At 48.5% G+C, this 24,136-nt stretch overlaps 2 protein-coding genes across 6 annotated transcripts in view; one reads left to right on the forward strand and one right to left on the reverse strand.

Annotated features, from left to right (window-relative positions):
• REM2 (RRAD and GEM like GTPase 2) overlaps positions 1-2,254 on the forward strand; it is a 4,442-nt gene extending 2,188 nt beyond the window's left edge. The window contains 3 exon segments of the mRNA XM_077770279.1: positions 678-885; positions 1,259-1,360; positions 1,363-2,254. Of these exon segments, the coding sequence (XP_077626405.1) occupies positions 678-885; positions 1,259-1,360; positions 1,363-1,487 (435 nt within the window). The 3' untranslated portion in view covers positions 1,488-2,254.
• Positions 2,255-12,345: 10,091 nt separating this feature from the next.
• On the reverse strand, positions 12,346-24,136 carry RBM23 (RNA binding motif protein 23). 5 transcript variants are annotated; one of them, XM_077770381.1, is made up of 14 exons: positions 23,939-24,136; positions 19,113-19,188; positions 18,405-18,520; positions 17,889-17,936; positions 17,583-17,756; positions 17,283-17,336; positions 17,011-17,128; positions 16,764-16,916; positions 16,542-16,679; positions 15,654-15,719; positions 13,976-14,135; positions 13,723-13,845; positions 13,543-13,627; positions 12,346-13,459 (listed from the first exon to the last, which is right to left on the reverse strand). In XM_077770381.1, the coding sequence occupies exons 2-14, from the start codon at positions 19,176-19,178 to the stop codon at positions 13,456-13,458; spliced, it is 1,305 nt and encodes a 434-aa protein (XP_077626507.1). In that variant the 5' UTR covers positions 19,179-19,188; positions 23,939-24,136; the 3' UTR covers positions 12,346-13,455. The 5 variants fall into 5 exon arrangements, with proteins under 5 accessions (XP_077626507.1, XP_077626505.1, XP_077626508.1 ...); XM_077770379.1 differs by having other exon boundaries at positions 13,940-14,135; positions 23,939-24,135; XM_077770382.1 differs by lacking the exon at positions 17,889-17,936 and having other exon boundaries at positions 13,940-14,135; positions 23,939-24,135.

Genomic DNA, 24,136 nt, shown 5'->3' on the forward strand with positions numbered 1-24,136 from the left:
GGTGGTGAGCGCGGTGCAAAGCCTGACTGAAGGCTGATGGCTCTGTAGGCCCAGGTTTCAATATGTACTGGGCATATGACCTTTCATATGTATCATCCAGAGGGCAGAGGCCCACATCAGTGCGCATACCATGGCACTGAGAGCCACTGTCTTTCCAGGATCTTCTGACACAGAGGAAAGTTAGCATCTGAATTTGACAAACCCTGAAGCTGCAAGCCAGGCTACCCACCCTGAAATTGACCCCATCCATATATGTTTCAGCCTGGAAGAGTCTGATCTGACAAGACAAGAGCTCAGGCTCTGGAATATCAGGGAAGGGAAATAAGTGAGGATTTATGAATACTTGGACAAATGGTTACCACATAGAAAGGAGAGGCCAGATCACATACCATTGAAGAGCATTCATTTTTAAATTAAGAGCTTAAGCATAAGAAAGGAAGGGCTACCTTAGTCTAGGACCCTATCTCCCCAATTCTCCCATGGGGGGCTCACATTACAAACTACTCTTGGCCACAACCACACTCTAGGTATGGAGTTTCAGCCATTAACTAGCTCTGCTGTCCTAAGCAGGTGGCTTCTCCCTCACATCCAGATTCCTCATCCTTGAGATGTAGGTGCGGGAGGGGCTCTCCCATGCCTCCAGCCCTGACATGCCACCACTCTCTGCCCACATGCAGGGGGACGCAGGGGGGTGGCTGCGGGACCACTGCCTTCAGACCGGGGATGCCTTTCTCATCGTCTTCTCAGTCACCGACCGACGAAGCTTCTCCAAAGTTCCAGAGACCCTACTTCGGCTCCGGGCTGGGAGGCCCCACCACGACCTCCCTGTCATCCTCGTTGGAAACAAGAGCGACCTCGCCCGCTCTCGGGAGGTCTCACTGGAGGGTGAGTATCCTGTACCTCATTAACCCTTTGCAATTTCAGGGGACCCTGTCCCTTCCAGGTGGCCTCTTCTCCACAAGGCCCTTCTACCCTTCCAGGTCAGGCTAAGGGCAGACTCCTAACAGCCATGCTTAGGACCCGAGAACCCCTTCTCTTCACTCCTCACCTCTTCTCCAAGGCCCCTTTATCTCCTCCCCTCGGCACCACCAGGATCCCTCCACCTGATCCTTCCTGCCTTGTTCTCAGTTGCAAGAGATTCACCTGCCAGGACCCCTCTGCACTGCACAGCTCGCACCTGTCCAGGCCCACCCTCGCCTGGCCCCGCCCCGGGCCCCGTGTAGCCGGTGGGCTCCTCAACGACGGTCTTTTCCTGCAGAGGGCCGCCACTTGGCAGGGACACTGAGCTGCAAGCACATCGAGACGTCGGCGGCGCTGCACCACAACACGCGGGAGCTCTTCGAGGGCGCGGTGCGCCAGATCCNCCGCCCGCGCGCCGCGAGAGCCTCACCAAGAAGGCCAAGCGCTTCCTTGCCAACCTGGTGCCGCGCAACGCCAAGTTCTTCAAGCAGCGCTCCAGGTCGTGTCACGACCTTTCCGTGCTCTGAGCCGCGGTCGCCATGGTCACCGCGGTCGCCATGGTCACCGCGCCGGGAGCTCGCCCCTTCGCCCCGCCCCCGTCCCGGCTTCCTTTGTGAAGACCGTCTAGGAAACCAAAAAGTCCGAGGGCGCCCTGGTGTGGCCGCGGGGGGCGGGCCCCCTGCTCCCAGCCCCTGGCGGGCGTCGCCCCCAGCCCTGCCACCACGCGTGCCCTGGCTACCTCCCCGCCCCAGAGCGCCGAGAAGGCGAGGACGCAGACCTGCGGGCGGCGGGCGAGGCGGCTTCTGGCGGGCAGGAGGGGATGCAGTTCCGCGAGGCTACTTTGACTTTTATTAAGTCGCGCTTGACCACCTCTCCTGTAAAGAGATCCTAAAAGCGAGAACTGGGAAAGCGCTTCGTAGACCCCTTTACAGTTCTCTGTGCGAATACGCCTCACCTTTAAGAGATCCTTAAAGGTAAAAACACTGGAGATGCTTCTTGGAGACTTTTCCCAAAACGTGCTGGCTCTTATCTGCTGCTCTTGTCCACCTTGCCTTTAAGAAGTTCTTAAAGGCAAAGGCCTGGAAGTGCCATTTTTTCCAGAATCGATTCTGTGATTTACTACTACATCTTGGCACTTCCCTTTTAAGGTTATTAAAGGTAAGGTTTGTACAGACTCTTGCCTTCAGATGCCATTGTGAAGAGCTGAGCAAGTGGCACCCCCGGCTTTGGCCAGGGCCCAGGAGGCCCCAGCAAGAGAGCCACCTTCCCTTTTCAATAAAGAACTTTTCTACTACATTTGCTCATTTTGACTCTTCTCAAAAGCCCTGCAGAAGGGATAGATGTAGGTGGAAGCTGTTAGAGACAAAACTTAGGCCCAGAGGAGCAAAGAACCTAAACCTCTACAGAGGCTCCAGAACTGAGTCCCCGTTGTAGTCCGTAACAAGGAGCCACAGGCCCTTAGAGATAACTGGGCCCAACCTGTCCCTTTGTAGATGAGCAGACCACCCTGGAGAGGCACAAGGAAATACTATTTAGTAACTTACTAACACAATGGGACCAAGTCCATAGACTCTAGACCTCATCTCTTTACCCACCTTATTCTGCAGAGTAAGCTGGAGGCTACATTTAGCACCTAGGGTATACTCAGCTGCGACCGGGGCTGGTTTAAGGTGGGGCCCACATCCACCAGGCAGGCCCATCGGCCTGGGGCTTGATGGGGACAGCCTGAGCCTCCCCTGGTAGGCCCCCACCCTCCCAACTGTCACCTGCAAAGCCCGTGTGAGAACTGAAGCTGTCAGTGCCTCCCCCTGGGGACGCCCACGCCTTCTGCTGCCTGAGCCACGAGTCTGAACAAAGAGAGCAGAGGCAGAAGCTCCCCTCACCCCAGACATGCAGTATAGCTCCCCAAGTACCTGAGGGCCAGGCCTCCACTCCACCCCATTCAGGTTCCCAGAGCTTGGTGGAGGAGGGATGAGATGTCTCCCGCGAGTCCTTGTAGCTGGGAAGGAGCCAAGGGGACCAGTTCACCATTGGTGGTTACGAGATGGTAATCTGAATAATGACATTATCTTTAGGACTTTATTCATTTTCTCTGTTGATACTTTAAAGACCATATAAGATATTACTACATCTTTTACTGTAGAAGAAACAGTTTAGGTAACTTGTCTGTGGTCAGTAAGCAACAAAGCAGGGATCCCACTCATGTCTGCTTGATACTTAATTTTATCCAGCTTTGCATCTGTAGTCCCCCTTCCAGTAAGGATGGGGAGAAGAGGAAGAAGGTTACTAGAAGAAATGTAGGGGACATAATGCGCGGGGCCACGGGCAGTGGTTCTGCTGAAAAAGCCAGAGAAATCATGTGGCTATGGGGGGAATAGGCCAGGTCTAAACTCCAGGGACCATGAACAGAGGCATTTCAAAATGTAAAATGCAGAAAAGCACACCAGGCCCGTTAAGGGACAGATGGTTCTACAGTTGGGTTGAAACCTCAGGGACATTAAGCAGAGGGGGTAAGAGATGAGCACGGGGAGGAAGGTTTGGAACCCTACTTTTAAGTACCTTAAATGGCAGGCAAAGGAGTTTGTGCTCTAGCCTGCGGTCAGTGAGTCACCACAGGTCTTTGGGTATGGAAGTGACATGAGCAGGATGGTCCTTGGGCAGAGGCGGCTGGGAGAGTGTGCATGGACCGAGGCGGCAAAGACAAGGGCTGAGTTTAGGGGGCAATTAAAGACAGAGCTCAAGGGGGTAAGTGGGGGGGGGGGACACAAAATCCAAAGCAGGTAATGAAGTGCCGACCGAGGGAGGGAGAAGGCAGTGGGAAAGGAAAGGCACGAGAGGTGTGAGTCAGGACTGCGTGTCTGGTTACAAGCAGGAGTCCTAGGTGGTGGATGAGGAACTGGGAGTTAGAGAGCAGAGGAAGAGTGGGCAAATGGCTCTGTTTTGGAGACTCTTGAGTTTGAGATGCTAGAAGAACATCCATATAGGTTTTCGGCAGCTCCCCAAAGATCTGGGTCTGAAATTCAGAATAAGTTAGGGCAAGAGATACAGAAGTGAGAATAATCCCCATGAAGATAGTAGTAGAGGAGCGCCTGGGCGGCTCAGTCGGTTAAGCGTCCAACTTCGGCTCAGGTCATGATCTCGTGGTTCACAGGTTCAAACCCCACGTTGAGCTCTGTGCTGAGAGCTCGGAGCCTGGAGTCTGCTTTGGATTCTGTGTCTCCCTCTCTCTCTGCCCCTCCACCACTCATATGCCCGCACGCACACACTCTCTCTCTCTCAAAAATAAATTAAAAACATTATTTAAAAATTTTTTTAAAAGCTGGTAGTAGAGGAGCCAGAGTAAAGGATGAGCAGTCACACAGCACCCCATGCTCAGTCGAATGCACTGCTATTGTGGCCTTGAAAATCTTTGAGCAAGGAGCCCTGCATTTTTATTTTGCCCCAGGCCCCACAAATCATGCTAAGGGAGGTAAGAAGGAAGAGGATACAATACTGGCTGGGATCCTTAGCCTCAAACCACACAGGGGCTTTAGGAGGCTGCGATTCTTGTGAAGTGGGACAATTCATGTGTCCGTGCGGTCACGCACTCGAGAACAGTGTGCACAAATTTCATCAGATTGCCGAAGGGGTCTGTGACCCAACAAAGGACAAACTGGGATGGTACTGACTGCTGCTGGGGAGGGCAGCTGGGTGGGGGCAGGACAGGTGTACGAGGTGTACTTTTCATTGTGCGCCCCTTTTCTTCCTTTTGAATGTTTAACTATGGCGTATATCACCTGTTCAAAAATGAAATAAAATAATTTAAAACAAAACACAGCCTTGATGTTCCAGAGAAAGAAAGACCAAAGCAGATGAAGAAGGTGGAGATGTAGCCACCACAGAGGCAGACAGTGGAAGAACTAGAATTGTGCAGGTAGTGGCCAGTGTCAAGGAAGGAGGATTTTTTTTTTTTTTTTTTTAAAGTAAACTCTATGCCTAGCCCGGGGCTCAGACTCAGGACCCTAAGAGCAAGAGTAGCATACTCTATCAACTGAGCCAGCCAGGTGCCCCAGAGGAGGGCTTTTTTTTTTTTTTTTCTAGGAGAGAGAGAGAGAGAGACAGCGTGAGCAGGGGAGGGTTAGAGAGNTCATGGGACCCTGAGGTCATGACCCTAGCAGAGTCATACACTTAACTGACTGAACCACCCAGGAACACCAGGAGGAGGGCTTTTAAAGGAAGATGGCCACCACCAATGGTCAAATGTGGCCAAAGGGGCGGATGAAGAAAAAGGCCCAGTGCCTTTCATGTGGCTGAAGCTGAAAATGCGCATATTGAAGATGATGGTGGCTGCGACAGGGCCTTCCCCAGGAGGGGGACCTAACCGCACATACCACAGGCCTCCCTCCCTCTAACTCAGCCAGCCCCATCAGCCCAACCCATCTGTGCGTTCCCTCCAGACGCCTACAGGGACTAGCTCAGAACAGACGGAAGCTGAAGCCACCCTCCCGTCAGACTTGGAAAGTGGGGTCTTCTGTGAGAGCCAGGCCATTCTTCTTCCTCCCTCTGAGCAAGGCAGAGTAGTGTCAGGCAGCTGCTCTGGGCTGCTGCGAGAGACCAGCAAAGGGCCCTGGGGCCTGAGCTGCTTGCGCGAGGTAAGGTCTTCTCTGCCATCATGCTCCTTTTGACCACTGCAATCTTGTCTCTGCTCCTTGACCAGCCAGCCCCTGTGACCCCTGAAGTCCCTGGCCCACAAGGGCTCCTCACTGCCTGAGAGCATGAGCTGTGTGTGCTCTGCTCTAAAGGGCCAGAGGTGAGGCCTGCCCTGTGTCTTAGAAAGCATCTCTCTGCTCTGGGCCTCTGCTCAGAGTTGGACCTTTGTGCCCTGTTGCATCTAACCCTCTAGAGAGACTGGGCAGGGTCTCTCCTCTTCTAAATTGTTTTTTAAATGTTTTATTTATTTTTGAGACAGAGAGAGACAGAGCATGAGTGGGGGAGGGGCAGAGAGAAAGGGAGACACAGAATCTGAAACAGGCTCCAGGCTCCGAGTTGCCAGCACAGAACCTGATGCGGGGCTTGAACCCATGCCCTGTGAGATCATGACCTGAGACAGTCAGACGCTTAACTGACTGAGCCACCCAAGTGCCTGTCTCCTCTTCTAAAAGGCTGCCAGTCATGGAAGAGCATTTCACAAGTTTTCTGGGTTAAACCCACACTCCCAGAAAGTCCACCCATACATATACATCTTTTTATTAATCTAGCATAGTTCCATTCACATCAGTCTAAGTCAATTTTTCCTGGACATTCATCTGCAAATACTTGTTGTGCCCCTCAAGTACTGTCATATGCCAGTCACTGTGCTGGGCCCTGTGGGAAAAACAAATACAGGTGACACTATCCCTGCCCTCAGGGAGCTTACAAATGAGCTGGAGAGATGGGACAAAGTGGCAATAGCACTACCAGGGCCAACAGCGGCACACTGTACCACATTCTGACTATCTCACTGAGAGCTATGCCATGAGCTCTAAGAACTCTGAACAGAAGAAACAGAATTTGAAGAGAGATTTTAGGAGCTGGGCCTTAAAGGATATGTGTAGGCAGTGGATAGATGAGGAAAAGAAGAAAAAACTCCCTGCGGTGAAACTACATGAACAAATGCACAGGAGACGAGACATGGCAGGCAGCCTGCCATGTGAGGTGAAGACCCTCTCTGTAAGAAGGCAGCCAAATTTGGGTGGATGGTACAGCCAAGTTGTCAAGGGGCCCCCAAACCAGGTTAAAGCATCCTGCTTCTTAGTACTTTATCATATTGGTGGTGGCTCTCTGATGGATATGCTCAAGGTCCCTTTTATCTGTTTGATTCCTTTTTTTTTTTTTTTAAGGTAATCTCTACCTCTAATGTGGGGCTAGGACTCACAACCCTGAGATCAAGAGTCGCCCATTCCACCAACTGGGCCAGCCAGGTGCCCCTCATCTATATGTATCTTGATGCCATACTCCATGGCTTGGTGGCCTTGTAGACTCAAGATGCGAATACAAACTCATTGGGGGCCTTGCAAACATTTTAATTAGCACTCAGTCCCATGATTTTCTGGACAGAGGAAGTAACTCTCAACTTCTCTGCCTTTCTGAACCTCAGCTCTCCCAACCGTAAAATGAAGGTAACAATACCCATCTTGTAGGATAGTCATAAGGACTAAATACAAATGCAATTATCTTTGTAATTTGTGAAACATTATACAAACGAGCTGTGGAAGTAATGCTTTTTACAACCTATGTCCAGGTCCCTTATTCAGGCACCCAGACAGCGTGCTAACCTCTCAAAGCAGAGCAGCACCCTGGAGATACAGATTTAAGGTGTGTCTGGCTGGCTTGGTCTGTGGAACGTGTGACTCTTGATCTTGAGGTGGTGGGTTTGAGTTCCACGTTGGGTGTAGAGATTGCTTAAAAAGATTAAAAAAAAAATTTGCAGTCCACAAAGTCCAACTTGCCTCTCATAGGACTCGCAGGTAAACTGCCCCTGTGAGTTGGATTTGTTGTTTTGAGAAGGATGGGGAAGGGGGGAGGGAGGGTGACTGGCGACCAAAGCCTCAGTGATGGTATTACACTGCATAGTGTTCCATTGTTTGTTTGGGTTATAATTTGTCTTTAGGCAGCGGACCTGTGCTGATCTAAGATATTTATCTTAAAGGAAATTGTCAGAGTTCTGGAGACCAGTGATGGCAGGAAGGTTAAGATTCGAGGGAGGCTAAGCAAAGGAGGCTGTAGCAGCAAAGGGAGGCTATAGCGGACAACAGTGGGATTTCCCCCCAGCCAAAGCAAAGGGCACTGGGTAGCCTGAAGGTACCTGAGGGTGTGGGGAGAGAGAGAAAAACCTTGATTTTTCAAAGCCATCTGGTTGCTCTGATTTATAGTTTCAGGCATAAAAAAAGATTGACTTGCTTTTTTGAAAACCAAGCTGCCTGGGACCCAGGACATGGTGAGCTTGGGACTTTACTCCAGGAACAATTAAGATTTACTTTCACCATTACTTCTCTCCCTGCATATATTAAGCATTTTCTGAGGTTGGGAGATGAGGTCAGGGAGAGAGTCAAGCGTAGGCATCCAGAGGAATGGGCATAGTGATGGCAGTAGCTCTGACAAGGAGCAATGGCAACCTATCAAGTTCCAAGCCCTCTACACGGATCATTGCATTTCATCCTCACAGGTCCCTGAGACAGGTACTATTGTTATCATTTCCCTTTTACAGATGGGGAGCCGAAGTTAGAGAAGTGACAAACATCCAAGTTTATTCAGCTGGTTTATGACAGGAGGGCTACTGAACCATGTGGTGTTGCTCCAGAGGGTGACCATTCTGCTACAAGGTGGAGGTCTCCTGACTTGATTGGGCCCAGGCATTCGGAAAAAGCTAATTTTCAGCACTGCCTGTTCTAAACAAGTAGGCTTCATGATGCCTGAAAGCTGATCGAAGCTCCCTTCCTTTCTGGACCATTGGCTAGAGTTTGACAAGTCTCTGATTTCCAAGGTCATTGCTTCCCCTTTCTGCAATCCAGCACTGACTGGCTCCTTTCCAGTCTTCAGGCCCCTCATCCATCTACCATTGCCCTCAAAAATAACTGCTTAATGGCTCTCCAGTAACTGCAGCCAACTCCTTAAGGGCTCTTGAGAGGAGATCATCTGGGAAAGCTAACAGAACTCATCCAACTTTTTTTTTTTTTTTGGAATATAAACATGTTTTATTTATTTTTTTATTTTTTTACAAATAGTTTATTGTCAAATTAGTTTCCACATAACACTCAGTGCTCATCCCCACAAGTGTCCTCCTCCATGCCCATCCCCCTCTCCCCCCGACATCCATCAGTCGTCAGTTTTTGTCAGCATTCAAGAGTCTCTCATGGTTTGCCTCTCTCCCTTTCCGCCACCATTTCCGCCCTTCTTCTCCCCCTTGTTCCTCCATCAAGTTCCTCCTAATCCTCCTATATGTGCAAACATATGATATTTGTCCTTCTCTGCCTGACTTATTTCGCTCAGCATCACACCCTCAAGGTCCATCCGTGTTGCTACACGTGGCCAGATTTCATTGTTTCTCATTGCCATGTAGTATTCCATCGTATAGATAAACCACATCTTGATCCATTCATCCATTGATGGACACTAAGGCTCTTTCCATGTTTTAGCTATTGTGGAGAGTGCTGCTATGAACATTGGGGTACATGTGCTCCTATGCCTCAGCATTTCTGTATCCCTGGGGTAAATTCCTAGCAGTGCTATTGCTGGGTCATAGGAGAACTCATCCAACTTTTAAAAGTGAGCTTTGATCAGCTCTTTCCTCACCTCCACCTTCCCATATGATCCAAACTGGTTGGTCTGCTTCACCTCTCAGAGTTCTCTCAACCAAGAGCACTGAGAGCACATCAGTTCTGGATATAAATCTAAGCATTGGGAAAGAAGAGAAGGGAGAAGGAAGCCAGAGGGTTCGGACACAGTTCTGAGACCAGAGTTCCTTTCCTGGATCCAGCTCATGACTATTGACTTCACCTGGTTGCCATGGAAACATCAGTCTCTGTTGGATGGCAAGCAGCACTTTTGACAGAAAGCATCACAGGCTACCATGGTAACACCAAAAAGAGTAAAGCTGCTTTCTCTCTTGGAGGGCTGAGGAAGGAATGGAGGAGGATGCCAGGGAGAGGAGGCTAGAAAGATGGACACTGGAAAGCTTAGCTCTGACTTGAACAGAGGGGAAATTAATTCAACAGACATCTAGTATGCGCAAAGTAAAGCAATAATGAAAAAGACAGGTCACTGCCTGGCCTCACTGGGCTATAACCATCTAGCAACAAAGTGGACACAGATCTATAAATAAGGACAGAAGGAGACTTCCAATGGGACAAAGAATACTGAAAAGGGAAATCAACTAGCAAAGCTTCAGAGTCTTAAAGGACGGGATTGTAACCAGCAGAAGAGGAGCAAAAAGAGAAGAGGAGCAGACGCGGGCGAGGGAGAGTTCAGGACACACTGAGAACTCTGGGTACAGAGACAGGGAAAGTGACTCCAAGGCTTTGGCTTCCACACGAGACAGGCTGAGATTAGGATCCAAAAATGGGAAGCTAGACTGCCTGGATTGGAATCCCAAATTCACTGTGTAATCATAGGGCAGGTGACTTACCCTCTCTGGGTGCCTTTTCCTCATTCACAAAGTAAAGATGATAGATTCTGCCTCAAAGGTCACTGTGAGGTTGAAGCAACTCAATACATACAAAGTGATTAGAACAATGGCTAGCCCACGACAACGGGACAACCCTGCACCAATGTTAACAGTCGCCATTATACCCCCTCCTACTTTCCGAAGCCAGGACAGCCTCTTCTCACTGTCCAAACATTACTTCCTGATTCCCACCAGACTCCTTCCTTAACAGAGAAAGGAGAGGCTGTGACTGACCATCTCCCTTCAAGGTGTAAACTTTTTCCCTTCCTCACAGGCACCAGGACTAAAAGGTTCAAAGGGCAAACACCTGCTTCCTCTGGTAGCTCACATCTGGGGTTTGTTGGAACCTAAAAAGGAAGTAGGCAGAAACCCAATTTCAAGAACACAGAAGTTTAAAGAACGGGGAAGAAATACCACTGCTTAGAGAAGGAAGAAGTACGGGCTCGACGTCAGGTAAACATCTCCTGTTTAGAACTGAGGACAGTTGGGTAAATTCTATGCTAGTAGAGGATCTGGGTCAATCTCTCCTCTACCCCTACCCCAGCCGCCATGCCCAGACAAGAGAGACTGAAGAAGGCTGGGCACAGAGGCTGTTTGCTGCCCCCACCTCTCTACTCCAACCACCTCCAATGCAGGGATGAGTAACAAGAAGGCACTGAGTCACATACAGTGACTCCAGCTGTCACCCACTAGATGCTGTCACCTTATATGGATCAAGACTAGAGTAGCTGTCTTAGATGTTTCCTCACTTCTACCACGCTCTCTCTCCCAACAAGAGGCTGTATGAGGAACGAAGAAGGGTGGAAGGAACAGAAGTGCAGGAAGACCAAAGCAGGCAGGGACGGGAATGTAAGGAAACCGAGCAGACAGATGCCCATTTGAGGAGGGCAGGGAGGCAAGGCCTATGGGTATTTATGGTTTGGAAGAGTTCAAGACTGCCACGAGGCGGCCCAGTCCATAGCCTCGGGATGACTAACAAAAATGGTCCACACTGTGCTTTTCAGGATGCATTAGCAGCCAAATCAATAACTATAGGGGGACTGGGCCACAGCCAGCTGCTACCTAAAAACAATGCATCCTCTGTCCCATCCCCCAGCCCCGGAGAGCAAACTAAGACAGGCAAAGGGTGGAGGTGGTGGCAAAGGCACCCATAGGGGCACATGAGGCTGTAGCCGCCTAGAAGCACCAAGAGCTGGTCTACAGCCATACCACCCTGAACACTCCCCATCTCCACTGGTCTCAGAAGCTAAGCAGGGTTGGGCCTCGTTAGTATTTGGATGGGAGGAATCAAGATCTAGTCCTGGGTCGCAGTGACCTTTTATACCACAAGCAGCCACCAAGTACTTAATACATCAGTGTGAAAAGCAACCCCAGAAGCTAATATCACCAAAAAATGTTCACTCTGCTTAGAAGTCTAAGAGCTGACAAATTAAAACCTAACAGCAATTATCCGTATTTTTAGCATGACAATAAAGTCTTAACATTCTGTTGCCATAGAGACAGCAGAGAATGGGGGAGTCCCACAGAGCTCTGCCCCTGAACCTCAGACCTTCTTCTCTAGGCGGGTCCCTAACTGGTGAGCCAGGTTCTGAAAGGCTCCTTGTCGTAGTTCTTACAAAGCAGGCAGAGAAAGAGACATGCATCCCCTTCCTCCCAGGGCAATTCCTGGGATACTCAGCTTTCTGGAATTCACTGGTCCCAAGCCTATGTTATCCCAAGCAAAGCCATATATGGAAAGCAAGACTTGAGGGAACTGACAAAGGAATAGCAGATTTAAGGCCTGGGGAGCCCTGATATACGACCCCCAAGCCCCTTTGGATGCCAGACTGGGATTTCCATTACAAAGAGGGCCAAAGACTGGCACAGAGGTTAATGGTACAACTGGTGAGTTTAGGCTTCTCTGGGACTTAAGCTCCTCAAGATCAAGAAACACCTCTCGCTACCGAAGTGCAGAATGTGCTACTGTTACACTGCCATCTGGTGGAAAGACAAGATCTGTCCCTTAGATGCAGAGAAAACCCTGGGAAGTGTGTCCAGTGGGCAAAGGAGGGTTAGAATAGTTAAGATGAAGACAAATGGGGGAGACCACGGGGCCAAAGGTGTAATGCAGATACAGATTGGGAACTCCATCCAGGTGTGTGCCTTTTGTCCATTTTAATTTCTAAAGAAAGTTAGAGAAGACAAAATTAAAGGGACAAAACACAGAGGTGTTACAAATGTTTTATATCCCTAGAACCATTCACGGTTTTGGCTCATGAAAAGTTATTAACATCAGACAAATACACCAACTGACTGAGACCATACACACATGGGCAGCAGCGCCACAACAGTGGAGCTTGGCTTTTATACAAAGTTTATATGTATGTGCATGTGGATACATGTGTGTATGTACACACACACACACACACACACACACACATATTTTATGTACACAGACACAAGGGTATAAAATCCAGTGAGAAGGGCTCATGTGTGCCCAGGTAGGGGACAGAAGCAGCTTTAACAGCTGGGGTTGAGTCCATGGTAGAGGCACACAGGATGTGGTAGAGAGTAGCAGCCTCCTCTCCATCCTCCCACCCTGGGCCACAGGAAAGACCTGGGAGGAAGGACAACTATACAAAGGAAGATGGGAGACAGCGGAGAAGTACCCCACCTTTCACTCAACTCCTGAATGCCCGTAAGACATCCAAAATGCCTGGCAGGATAGATCACTCCCATACCTCTCAGCAAGATGCTGAGACCACAGTAGCAGTTCTGGCCCCAAGCTCAGGCCTAAGGAAGGCTTCACAATGTTAATGTCCACGCCCTATTCCAGGGCCTTTGCAGCAGCAAGCCAGCATCTTCAAGGTTCACCTTCCAAACTCCAAAGTCCTTTTGGACCAGAGGTCTTCAAGGGTTTTCCTCAACAGATTGTAGGGTAAAAGTACAGGAAAAGGAGAGAGGTTAGTTCCCTCAGTTAATGCCCTATGGCCTTCCCAACAGGGGAGGAATCGAGGAATCACTAAGAGATGGTCGGAGAGAGCAATGAAGGTCACCCCGAGAGACAACACACACGGAGAAACAGGTGTTCAATACAGGTGCAGATTCTGTTCTCTTAGACTAGTGGCTTTGCTCAGCAGAGTCCATTCCCAATGGGGTCCTGGGCAGGAGCTCTTCTTGGAGTCTAAGGGTGGCCCCAATTCCCAAAGAGTCCATGTCCACACCCTCAGGATGGCTTGGTCCACAAAATGGAGAAGGGGCCACGGAAGGATAGACGTGGAGAAGGGAGTGGCAGGACCCAGAGGCACAGGGAGGCAATGTACCGTGCCACTGATTTACCTATGGCAAAGAGAAGAGGTAAATGGGAATCCAAAGGAAAGAAAATAAACAAAGACTAAACTGAGTCAGACCCTGCAACTCACATGGTCTGAGGAGTAAAGAGGCTGGAAAGCTGGAAGCACTGGGAGGCGATTGCCTGTGATGCAAGGTTCAGGGCTGGACTCAGAGCTGCAAAAAGAAAGGCACAATGAGTTGGTGAGCACAGAGCATTCCTTCTTTCCAGGCCCCAACCCAATTCCTCCCTTTCCCAAGTTCAAGTCTACCAGTCAGAGCCGCCGGGTTCAGGGCCCCCAAAGGAACTGTCCCGTTCAGCTGCAAGGCGGCAGCAGCCTGGGCGGCGGCAGCAGCAGCAGCTGTAGTAGTAGTAGGCAGCTGGATTCCAGAGCCTAAAAGGGAAAGAAAAGGTGGAATTAATAAGTCCCAACCCCCGACCTAAAATTCAACCCCACATTCTTCACTCTGCATAGAAGCTCTCTCCACCTTCTGCCAATTTGGCCATGAGCTGCAAACGTCCACCTGATGATCCCAGGTCCAGCTCCTGGTCCCCATCCGGAAAAGTGATGTCTGTACCACCATCCAGTCGCTCGGTCACATGACCAACTCTCATAGGCCGACCAGCAAGCTCAAAACCATTCAACTGTTCCAGGGCTCGCCGGGCACACTCGGAGTCTGAGAACTACAAGAAACCCAGGTGTATCAGTCACCTCCTGGCCACAGACGTGCTCTCAAAGCCCCACTACTACTCCCTAGTCTCGCTATCCCAGGAAAACTGCATGCTCACGGTGGCACAAACTTTTCTGTCCCAGGGAATTTGACCTATGATCCCCATCCCCCCAAAATGGTTGGATAAAAAGGACCTTTTCCAACTGACTGAATGGCAATCACTTCAATCTTCCAGCTCCACTAAAAATCTAACAATGCAAAAAAAACCAAAAACAAAAAAACCCAAAAAAACCCAAAAAACCCCACAACTATTATCCATAGGGTGTCTAACCTGACAGTTTCACAAATGCTCAGATAAAATGGAAGTAAGACAGGCTGAGAGCCAAGGTTCCTGTGCTTTTATTTCAGCCCTTTGGACTAGGCAGTTTCAATTCTCACTCAAGAAGAAGGAATCTTGAACTCCAGAGCCCAACCATAGGGGGGAGCGCACCTTGGCATGGAGAGCAAGACTGCACCCCACCCCTATACCTACACCAGTTGCTGTTGATCCGAGGGCTCCACTGCCCAGTCCCTTTCATCAGTATCACCAGAACTGTCTAATGGAGAGAAGGTTCTAGTCTGCTGTTTCAGTGGCTGCAGCACAAGGGCAAAAAGGCCTCACCAACACTTTTCTGCATCTGAGTCACACAAGGAGCTAGGAACCTGCCACCACGAATACCAGAGCTGGCTTTGTTTATTCTGGTGGCACCTGCCCTAGGGCCTGGCACGTGGTACTGACAATTCCTAGGCAGGTGGTATAGGTGGCTTGCATTTACTGTTTATTTGTGAGGTGAGCAATAACTCACCTGAGTAGAACACAACCTACCTCCCCTCTGCCCTGCAGGCAACTGTGGGGGGTGTATGCTGCCTGGACTGAACCCAGAAAATATCAGCGTCTATGAGACTCTCTGGCTGGCAGCCAGTCCTCAGCCTGGAGTCACACGGGACTGGAAGAACCAGTTATGGGAACTGGAAGCAATTTTGTGAGAGTGTCAGGAAAAGGTAAGACACGGCCCCACTATTCTCCCTATAGCGGTCTTTAAATAATAAAGATATTTCTCAATGAAGAAACTGCTTCAAATGGGGTAGTGCCAGAAAAAAATATAAAAAACCCTATTCCCGCTCCTATCATGAAAACATACCAATTCCATGAAGCCTGTCTACAAAAGCCCACACTTAACCTCCCTCATGCCCCCAACCTTTTAGCTGCTGCCTGAAAGTGTTACTATTACCCAAAGAGCAAGTTGCAGCAGCAGGGAAGCTGGTTGAATTCCTGGACACCCCCGTGCCAGGGCCACTGACAGTGTGTGGGAGCAAAGCCAAGATCTCAAGCACTGCACTCATCTCAAGGGGAGGAAGACTAGTCCAAGCTTCAGGCACCAGGGCTTATGAGTCACTTAGTTCCTAAAGGAGGAGGAGGAGGCTAAGCTGCAGAATCAGACAAGTGGACAAACCCACACTGAAACTCAAAAGTTCAAGACCAGAAACTTACCGTAATGAAACCATAACCTTTAGAACGGCCTGTGTCTGAATCCTTCATCAGGGCGATATTATCAATCTGTAGAAGAGGGAGAAACGATTAACATTCTGTGGGCTAACCCTCACCTTTGAGCTTTCCTACCTGACTGTTCAAACTACCTCTAACGTTCCAGCCAACCAATTTCAACTCTCCAAATCTTTTCTTTTTTCTGAAGTTTACTTATTTATTTTGAAAGAACGTGCACGTACACACTCGAGCAGGGGAAAGGCAAAGAGGGAGAGAGAATCCCAAGCAAGCTCACTGGCAGCACAGACCCTGACAACACAGGGCTCGATCTCACAAACTATGAGATCGTGATCTGAGTGGAGATCAAGAGTCAGACTTTTGGGGTGCTTGGGGGGCTCAGTTGGTTAAGCATCTGACTTCAGCTCAGGTCATGATCTCACGGTCTGTGGTGAGTTCAAGTCCCTCGTTGGGCTCTGTGCTGACAGCTCAGAGCCTGGAGCCTGCTTTGGATTCTGTGTCTCATTCTCTCTCTGTCCCTGCCTGCTCATGCTCTGTCTCTCAAAAAAAAATAAATGTAAAAAAAAAAAAAAAAGTCAGACTCTTACCTGATTGAGTCCCACAGGGATTCCCAGACAAATGCCATCTCTGTCCAAACCACCTTTCCTGACCAATCTTACTTAATCTGGACCCCATTATTTTATTTCACGGTGCCTGACTGACTTGTCTACTGAGCACTATGAATACAAAGATGGAGCCTAAAGTTTCCAGCAGGGACCTATATGCCCGTTCAATGGATGCAGTGGCTCAACTGTGGTCAGAATAGAATGAAAAGGTACACTCACCCTCCCCACTTTTTCCATTTCCTGTTAAAGGTTTCCATCACTTTCTACTCACCTTGCCAAAGGGCTCAAAGATGCCCCGGAGCATGTCCTCAGTGATATTGAAGTGCAGGGAGCCCACATAGAGGCGCATTGGTCCACCACTGCCCTTCTGCAGGTTGTTGGCCATGGCTGCCAGTCGGTTTTTCTCAGCCTAGGTGAGGAAGAAACGATAGGTCACATCCATACCTCCTACCTTCAACCCCATCTTCTTGTGTCGGTTTCTCAGCCTGCTCACCTGTGAGGCCTGGACAATGATGGGCACTCCAAGCAGTCGCTGCCCAGTCAGCCCAATGGCCAGCGGCACAGACTGGATCTCACAGAATTCTACATAGGCGATGCCCTTAGAGCGACGGGAGTTCCGATCTGAGATGATTCGGACGTCACGAACCTATCCAGGGCAAGAAGGAAATCCTGAGTTGGGCATAAAGGAGGATGGACAGAAAACAGACTACATGGACGAAAACTAAGGGAGGGAAGGCTACCTTGCCAACAGCAGAGAAAAAGTCCTCCAGGTCTCGAGGCCGAATACGGGCAGCCAACTGCATACAGAAAACTGTGCGGGCATCACGTTCCTCAGGACTCAGGTTATCAATCGGTTCCCTAAAGGACAAGTATGATTCGTTGAGATGCCCGCTCCCAATACACAGTCCTTGTTGTCTAGCTACGCTCAAGTACTCCACATTCCTGTATTCCAACTCGAACGGCTTTGTATTCATACCCCACGATCCTTGAAGAATGGTCATTATTCACTCACCTGACTGGGCTCTTCTCTCTGAAATGAGGACTCTTACTGTGTGCATACCTACGCCTAGGGAACAGAGAACAGCAAACGGAAAATTGTGTCATTTGCGCTGGTCCAATGCTCAGTCTTCCAACATGAGAAAACCAAATTTCAGCACTTCACCTCACACGGGAATTCTCAACAGCCCCCCTCAAATAACGAGGTCTCCTGCCCATCACATCAGGTTGTAAGCACCCACAGGCAGGAAGGACAGCACCCTGACTTTATCCAAGACTACTACACAAAGACCATCATACTGGCAAGAGGCGTTACCCAGTGGCAAGTGGCGGGCTCCTGTAGTGCACACGATCTTCACGTCGCCGGTCCCGACCTCGTGACTCACTACTGTGCCGCCGGTCCCAGCTCCGGCTGCGGTGGCGACGCTGCCGTTCTCGACTTCGGCTCCGAGTGCTTCTCCGCCTGTGTCGGTCCCGGTCTCGACTGCGACTATAGGTGGAAGGCACTACTGAGTTTGCTGCAGGACAAACCAACCTCTTCTGGCCTTTGATGGATAGCTTTCCCTGGTAGCTTTCCACTGATAGCAATCCTCAAAGTCCAGAGGTCCCCAGAATTACTTACCTGCGCTTTCTATCCCTGCTCTTACTAGGGCTCCGACTCCTCTTTTTCCTGTGAGAAAGGGGTAACTTCTTATTACGGAGAACCTTTTATTCTCTCCCCCAAGAAAAAGAAACAAAAGGCAAGCCAGGATGGAAGGGCAGTAAACGACCAAAGCACCCACGATGACCCAGCAAGAGTTCACAGCAACTGCCCAACATGAGCTCGCACACAGCCCTGAACGTTGTCAGGCATCTGGAGTGGCCACCCCCCCCCAACCCCAGACCAAGCCGAAGCTGCTGTTTCCAAAGCAGGGTCCTCTTGCTATTTTATTCAATTAAACTATAATGATGCTAGAACAAATCTACAAATCTAGGCTGGACTATGAAGACTAGAAGATCATCAAACCGAGTCCCAGGACCCAGCGGAGCCATCACTACACATTAGCAGTCTTACAAGCAACCATCCTCCTGTTCTGGCTGTTTCCCTCATGGCTTCCCTGCCCCAAGCTGCCAGCCCATTTCTCCACACCAAACTCACTTGCTTGCCTCCCCACTGGCGCTGCTCCCGCCTGTACCACTGCCCCTGTTGCCGGTGCTGCTGGTGCTGGTGCTGCTGGGGCCATCTTTGTTAACTTCTTTCCTTTGCTGTTCATCCTAAAGGGTCGGCCAGGAAAAACATCACAAGGTACAAGGTGGCAATACACACCTTCCATTGGGCAACAAAAGAACGAAAGTGGACAGAGAAGAAAGCTTGTGAAATCAAAGCTCACAATTATTTAGCCAGTTTCTGAGCACCAGATCTCTTAACAAAGGGAATAAAATAGGAAGAGAGAAAACCACCCAAAAAGAAGAGAGAAGAGTGACAGGTTTTGATGTCAAAACTTTAGCTACCCAACAATGGTTCCACTGATGTCTATTTCCCAGAAGAGTGAGACATTATTTAGGTTTGAGATACACTGACTTCCTACTCTGTCACTGAGAGGTTTGAGCAAAGCACTAATTCCTAGCACATTATGCCCTGCCCAAACCTCTCTTCCCCACCCCCAACCTTGGGACCCTCTCTGCCAGCATGCCTCTGAATATGGGAGCTGGAGAGTAGGGTGTGCTTTTAGACTATGACTTTTACAAATAGCCACAATACATAATAAACAAGCAGGAAAAAAGGATTCACAAAGTGCTGAAACTGATGATCTAGAACTGCTGCTTCTTACTAACCCACTTCCAGGAGTGAGGTGGGGAATATTACCTCTTCTTTTTTATAGGGAGCCTCCAGCATGGCCTCAATCACTATATCAAAGTCATCGGACGCCATCGTAGCCGATCTGAGGAGAGGATATGGATATGTAAGAAACTCGTATTTCTCCTCCCCTTCTGGCACCCCACATTCCCATCCTTCTCCAAGAAACAGACTTCAGAATATACAGTTCTGTTTCTTGAATTCCAGAGGGATCTTCCTGGCCGTTGCTTACTCTAGGTTTATTTTTGTACATTACAAAACTTAACTAGTTCTGCTCTGTGGCTCAGAAAAGCTCAAGAGTTGAGAAGGAAACCGAACAGGATAAAGAAAATAGAATACAGACCCTGTCCTGTGAAGAGATAGTGCTGGTACTCAAAATTACTGTTCACTTTACAGTGGACACTAGGCCTCCACTCTATAGTTCAAAACTCTGTATATATAACTGGCTTAAGCGTAAATCACAAAAATAGGCACAAGCTTCCAATAAAAAGGTAACAGTGCAAGAGTAAAAATCAGGAACAAGACAAAGCAACACCAGAATGCAGATTTGCCCTAAGCTCTTTTCCCCACACACCCCCATTCAAACATCAATGATTAGGGGACTCATCAGTAAGCATCTCCCATGCAAAAGCAACTAGAATTCAGGTAACTCCGACAGATTATGATTGAGACAGGCTTAACCAATTCTACTTTGAAGCCTGTCTAGGCAGGCAGGGTGAGACTCCCTGCCTCCACCGAGCTTTCACACCTAGCAATCATCCTTCCCAAGTCTGTCTATCACAGGCCTGTCCAATTAAAAAACAAACAAAAAGGGGCGCCTGGGTGGCTCAGTCGGTTAAGCGTCCGACTTCAGCTCAGGTCATTATCTCATGGTTTGAGCCCTGCGTCGTGCTCTGTGCTGACAGCAAGCTCAGAGCCTGGAGCCTGTTTCAGATTCTGTGTCTCCCCCTCTCTCTGACCCTCCCCAGCTCATCCTGTCTCTCTCTCAGAAATAAATTAAAAAACAAACAAACAGAGGCGCCTGGGTGTCTCAGTTGGTTACGTGTCCGACTTCAGCTCAGGTCATGATCTCACAGTTTGTGGGTTTGAGCCCCACGTCAGTCTCTGTGCTGACAGCACAGAGCCTGGAGCCCGCTTCAGATTCTGTGTCTCCCTCTCTCTCTGACCCTCCCCTGCTCATGCTCTCTCTCTCTCTCAAAAATAAATAAAACATTAAAAAAATTTTTTTTAAAAAGTGGTCTGGAGTTATCAATATACATAACATGAATGAATTTCAAAATAATTATGCGGAGTGAAAGAAGAAAGACCAAAAAAAGTATATACCATATGCTTCCATTTATATAAAATTCTAGGAAATGCAAACTAACCTGTACTGGCAGAAAGTAGATCAGTGGTTGCCTAGGGATAGCACAAGGTGGGCAGGGGCTAGGAAGAAAGGATTTTAAAAGGGCAGAGGAGGGACGCCTGGGTGGCTCAGTCGGTTAAGCTCTGACTTCAGCTCAGGTCATGATCTCATAGTTGATGATTTTGAGCCCCGCATTGGGCTCTATGCTGACAGCTCAGAGCCTGGAGCCTGCTTTGAATTCTGTGTCTCCTTCTCTTTCTGCCCCTCCTCCACTTGCACTCTGCCTCTCTCTCTCTCTCAAAAATAAACATTAAAAATTTTTTTTGTAAATAAAAGGGCAGAGGAAACTTTTGGAGTGTTTAAACAAAATTGTACACTTTAATGTGTAGAGTTTTGTTTTAGGTCAATTAAACCTCAGTAAATTTGACCAAAAAACCCTACAACTAATCTGAAGAACCTTTGAGCAAGGAGGCTAATCATAATCAGACTTTCCATATCCACAAGAGCTTTGTCTTCTTTAAAGCAGCTAATACATCATCCAAAGATGGTGTCCTGGTTGCCCTCAGAGCCCACAGCCTATTCTGATGACCCAACAATGAGTATAAAAATACTAATGCACAAATAAAATTATTCATGCCACTTGTCATTTACAGCACCTGATATTGCTACGCACTGAATGAAGCTTGTTTCAGAAGCAATATTCTTGGAAAGAGCAAAACAATAAAATAAAAATTACTTGGAGCCACGGGCACCTGGGTGGCTCAGTCCATTAAGCATACGACTCTTGGTTTCAGCTCTAGGTCATGATCTCAAGGTTCATGAGGTCAAGCCCCACATCAGGCTCCATGCTGACAGTGCAGAGCCTGCTTGGGATTCTCTCTGTCCCTCTATCTCTGCCCTTTCCACATTTACTCTCCCAGTCTCTCTCAAAAATAAAGTAAAACAAACAAACAACTTGGAACCAAATTTAAGACTTAAAATGGAAATCAAATCAAGATTAAATAGCTGTGTCTAAAACCGGTGAAGTAAATTGCTTACTATAATAACACTACACATTTGTTTAACAACCAAAGGTAATACATGCCACAGGCAGCTGTCAGACCCAATGCACAGTGCAAAAAACTGAGGTTCTGTGAACTGCCCAGAGCCACAAAGCTCAAACGGAAGAGCAGACTCTTGATTAAGGTCTACTGACTCTTAAGTCTAATGTCTTAACAAGTCTATCAAGTTACCTCTCTCTCCTGTACTTCATAACTTAGCTTTAAGGGAGATTTTATTTTATTTTTTAAATTTATTTTTTAATGTCTTTATTTTAATGTTTTTTTTTTTTTTTTAAAAAAAATNCTGACTAAAGTCACCCAGGTGCCCCGTAATGTCTTTATCTTGAGAGACAGAGAGAGAGAGAGAGAGAGAGTAGGGTAAGGGCAGAGAGAGAGGGAGGCACAGAATCCAAAGCAGGCTCCAGGCTCTAAGCTGTCAGCACAGAGCCCAACACGGGGCTCGAACCCATGGACTGTGAGATCATAACCTGAGCAGAAGCCAACACAACTGACTGAGCCACCCAGGCGCCCCAGGGAGATTTTAAAAGAAGAGAACACAGCATAACAAGATGTCTAGTTTTATTTATTTAAAGTTTTCATTTTTAAGTAATCCCTACACCCAACATGGGGCTCAAACTTACAACCCTGAGTTCAAGAGTCACACACTCTACACACTGAGTCAGCCAGGTGCCCCAAGATGTCTACTTTTAAGTACAGACTCATCTGAAGAATTATTGTTCTGACAGGTTTATCGAAAGAATTACTCCCCTTAGTCACACCTTATTATGTGCCTTCTAGGTCTGAGGCAGCATATACTTCAAAATGTCAGGAACCTAGCTAATTTTAATACATACTATTTGGCCTACTGTGGAAAAATGGTTCTTTAAAGGGCTTGATGTTCTGTTCCTTCCAGTAATTTTGGCTGCCAGGTCTATACAGGTTCACTGGGTGTCACACAGCTTCTTTTTGTATTTTTACAATCTAGTTTTTCCTCCCAAAAAAAAATGCTTCAGGGGCCCCTGGGTGGCTCAGTCAGTTAAGCGTCCGACTTCAGCTCAGGTCATGATCGCACGGTTAGTGGGTTGGAGCCCCGCATCGGGCTCTGTGCTGACAGCTAGCTCAGAGCCTGGAGCTTGCTTCAGATTCTGCGTCTTCCTCTCTCTCTCTCTCAGAAATATGTAAATCATTGAAAAAAAATTTTTAAAATGCTTCAGATTTCAGTAACTGCTCTTTGTTGACTGCTGGTACAGAGTAGGAATTACTGAACGAACGCAAAAAACCTTTCACTTAAGTCCACGAATGAACCACAACCTATGGAATAAAGTTTTCACTCAGGTACTCAGAAATTAATGGATCCCGTTAAGCAAAGACATAGGCAACACGAGCATATTTTGAAATTTGAAATCTCACTGGGTCTGGTGTATCTTTTCAGATGTCCTAGAAGCAGTAAAGTTCCAAACGCTATGCATTTTCATATTGATAGTTTTCAAACTCTTCCTATGTCCCAAATTATGGGTCAAAGTCCATTTGATCCGGTCCATTAAGACACGATAAGATCCTAATTCCATCCCTGCTCTAAACACTGCATTAGGGGCAGGGACACAATCACGCTAGTGCCTGGGCTTCATCGTAGCACAGTCAAGACCCAAACAAGCACCGAACTTAGGCCTCACTGCTTAAGGGACAAAGGAGAGTGAAAAACCACTGTCAGCTCAGTTCGGGCAAAAGTCACCATATGCTGAGTCCCAAAGGGTGATCAACTGCTGGGTGCACAGTCACAGAGCTGGACACAAACACCTCCAAACTGAAGACAATTAAGAACAGGGACAGTAAGATAAAAAAACATTTCCCAAGCCAAGGTTACGCTTTAAAAAGTGGTCCTCATTATAAGTAACCGACTGGCATCGCCCCTGCGAGGGCTAGTGTCCCTATGCTAAAACCTCACAGGCGGCCTCACTATACTCCTGCGCGGCCACGGAATGTGTGGTTAAAAAAAGAGGAAAATCCCAGAGGCGAACAGAGTGAATAGGAGTCTTCTAGAGACTGAAGACTGAGGAAGAAATCTCAGTTCCCTAACCTCTCTCAGAGTGGCAGCACGAAGGGCTGAAAACCGAACCTGCGAGCTCTCTCAGACAGCCCGAGGCGGACGACCCTAAACGTCAGAGCTGCGGGGACCTGGAAAGACATCGGTCCCTGGGAACCCTGAGACAGCACCTTCACCATTAAGAGATCTACCCACGAGGGTGCTGACCCCTAAAACCATGACAGCGGGCTACATATAGGTAGCGAACACTTTCAGATCAAAGTAAATACATTTTTTGTTGTTTTTAAAAGTTTGCCCGGCTCTGCTCTTGACGCCATTTTCTGCTTGTGACGTCAGGGGGAGGCGCCGTGCGGCAACGTCACGCATAGGTGACGTCGCGGGGGGACCGGGTTTCAGGGTTTCTCACCAGTTCCGGGTCCCCGCAGGCGGGGGGTCCCGGTTCCCTCCGTTCCTGTGGATGTGTTGGGGGCGCGAAGCAGAGCTATTTTCCAGAGTCTCAGCTGTAAAAGCAGCACTGCAGTCGGAGCTTTTCCTCTTCCTGCAAAATGGCGGCAGCTCCGCTGTCTTCCAGAACCTTCCCCAATCTGCGCAGGCGCCGAAACAT

Source organism: Crocuta crocuta, unplaced genomic scaffold, assembly GCF_008692635.1.
Source record: "Crocuta crocuta isolate KB4526 unplaced genomic scaffold, BGI_CrCroc_1.0 scaffold175, whole genome shotgun sequence".
Classification (NCBI taxonomy): Eukaryota; Metazoa; Chordata; class Mammalia; order Carnivora; family Hyaenidae; genus Crocuta; species Crocuta crocuta.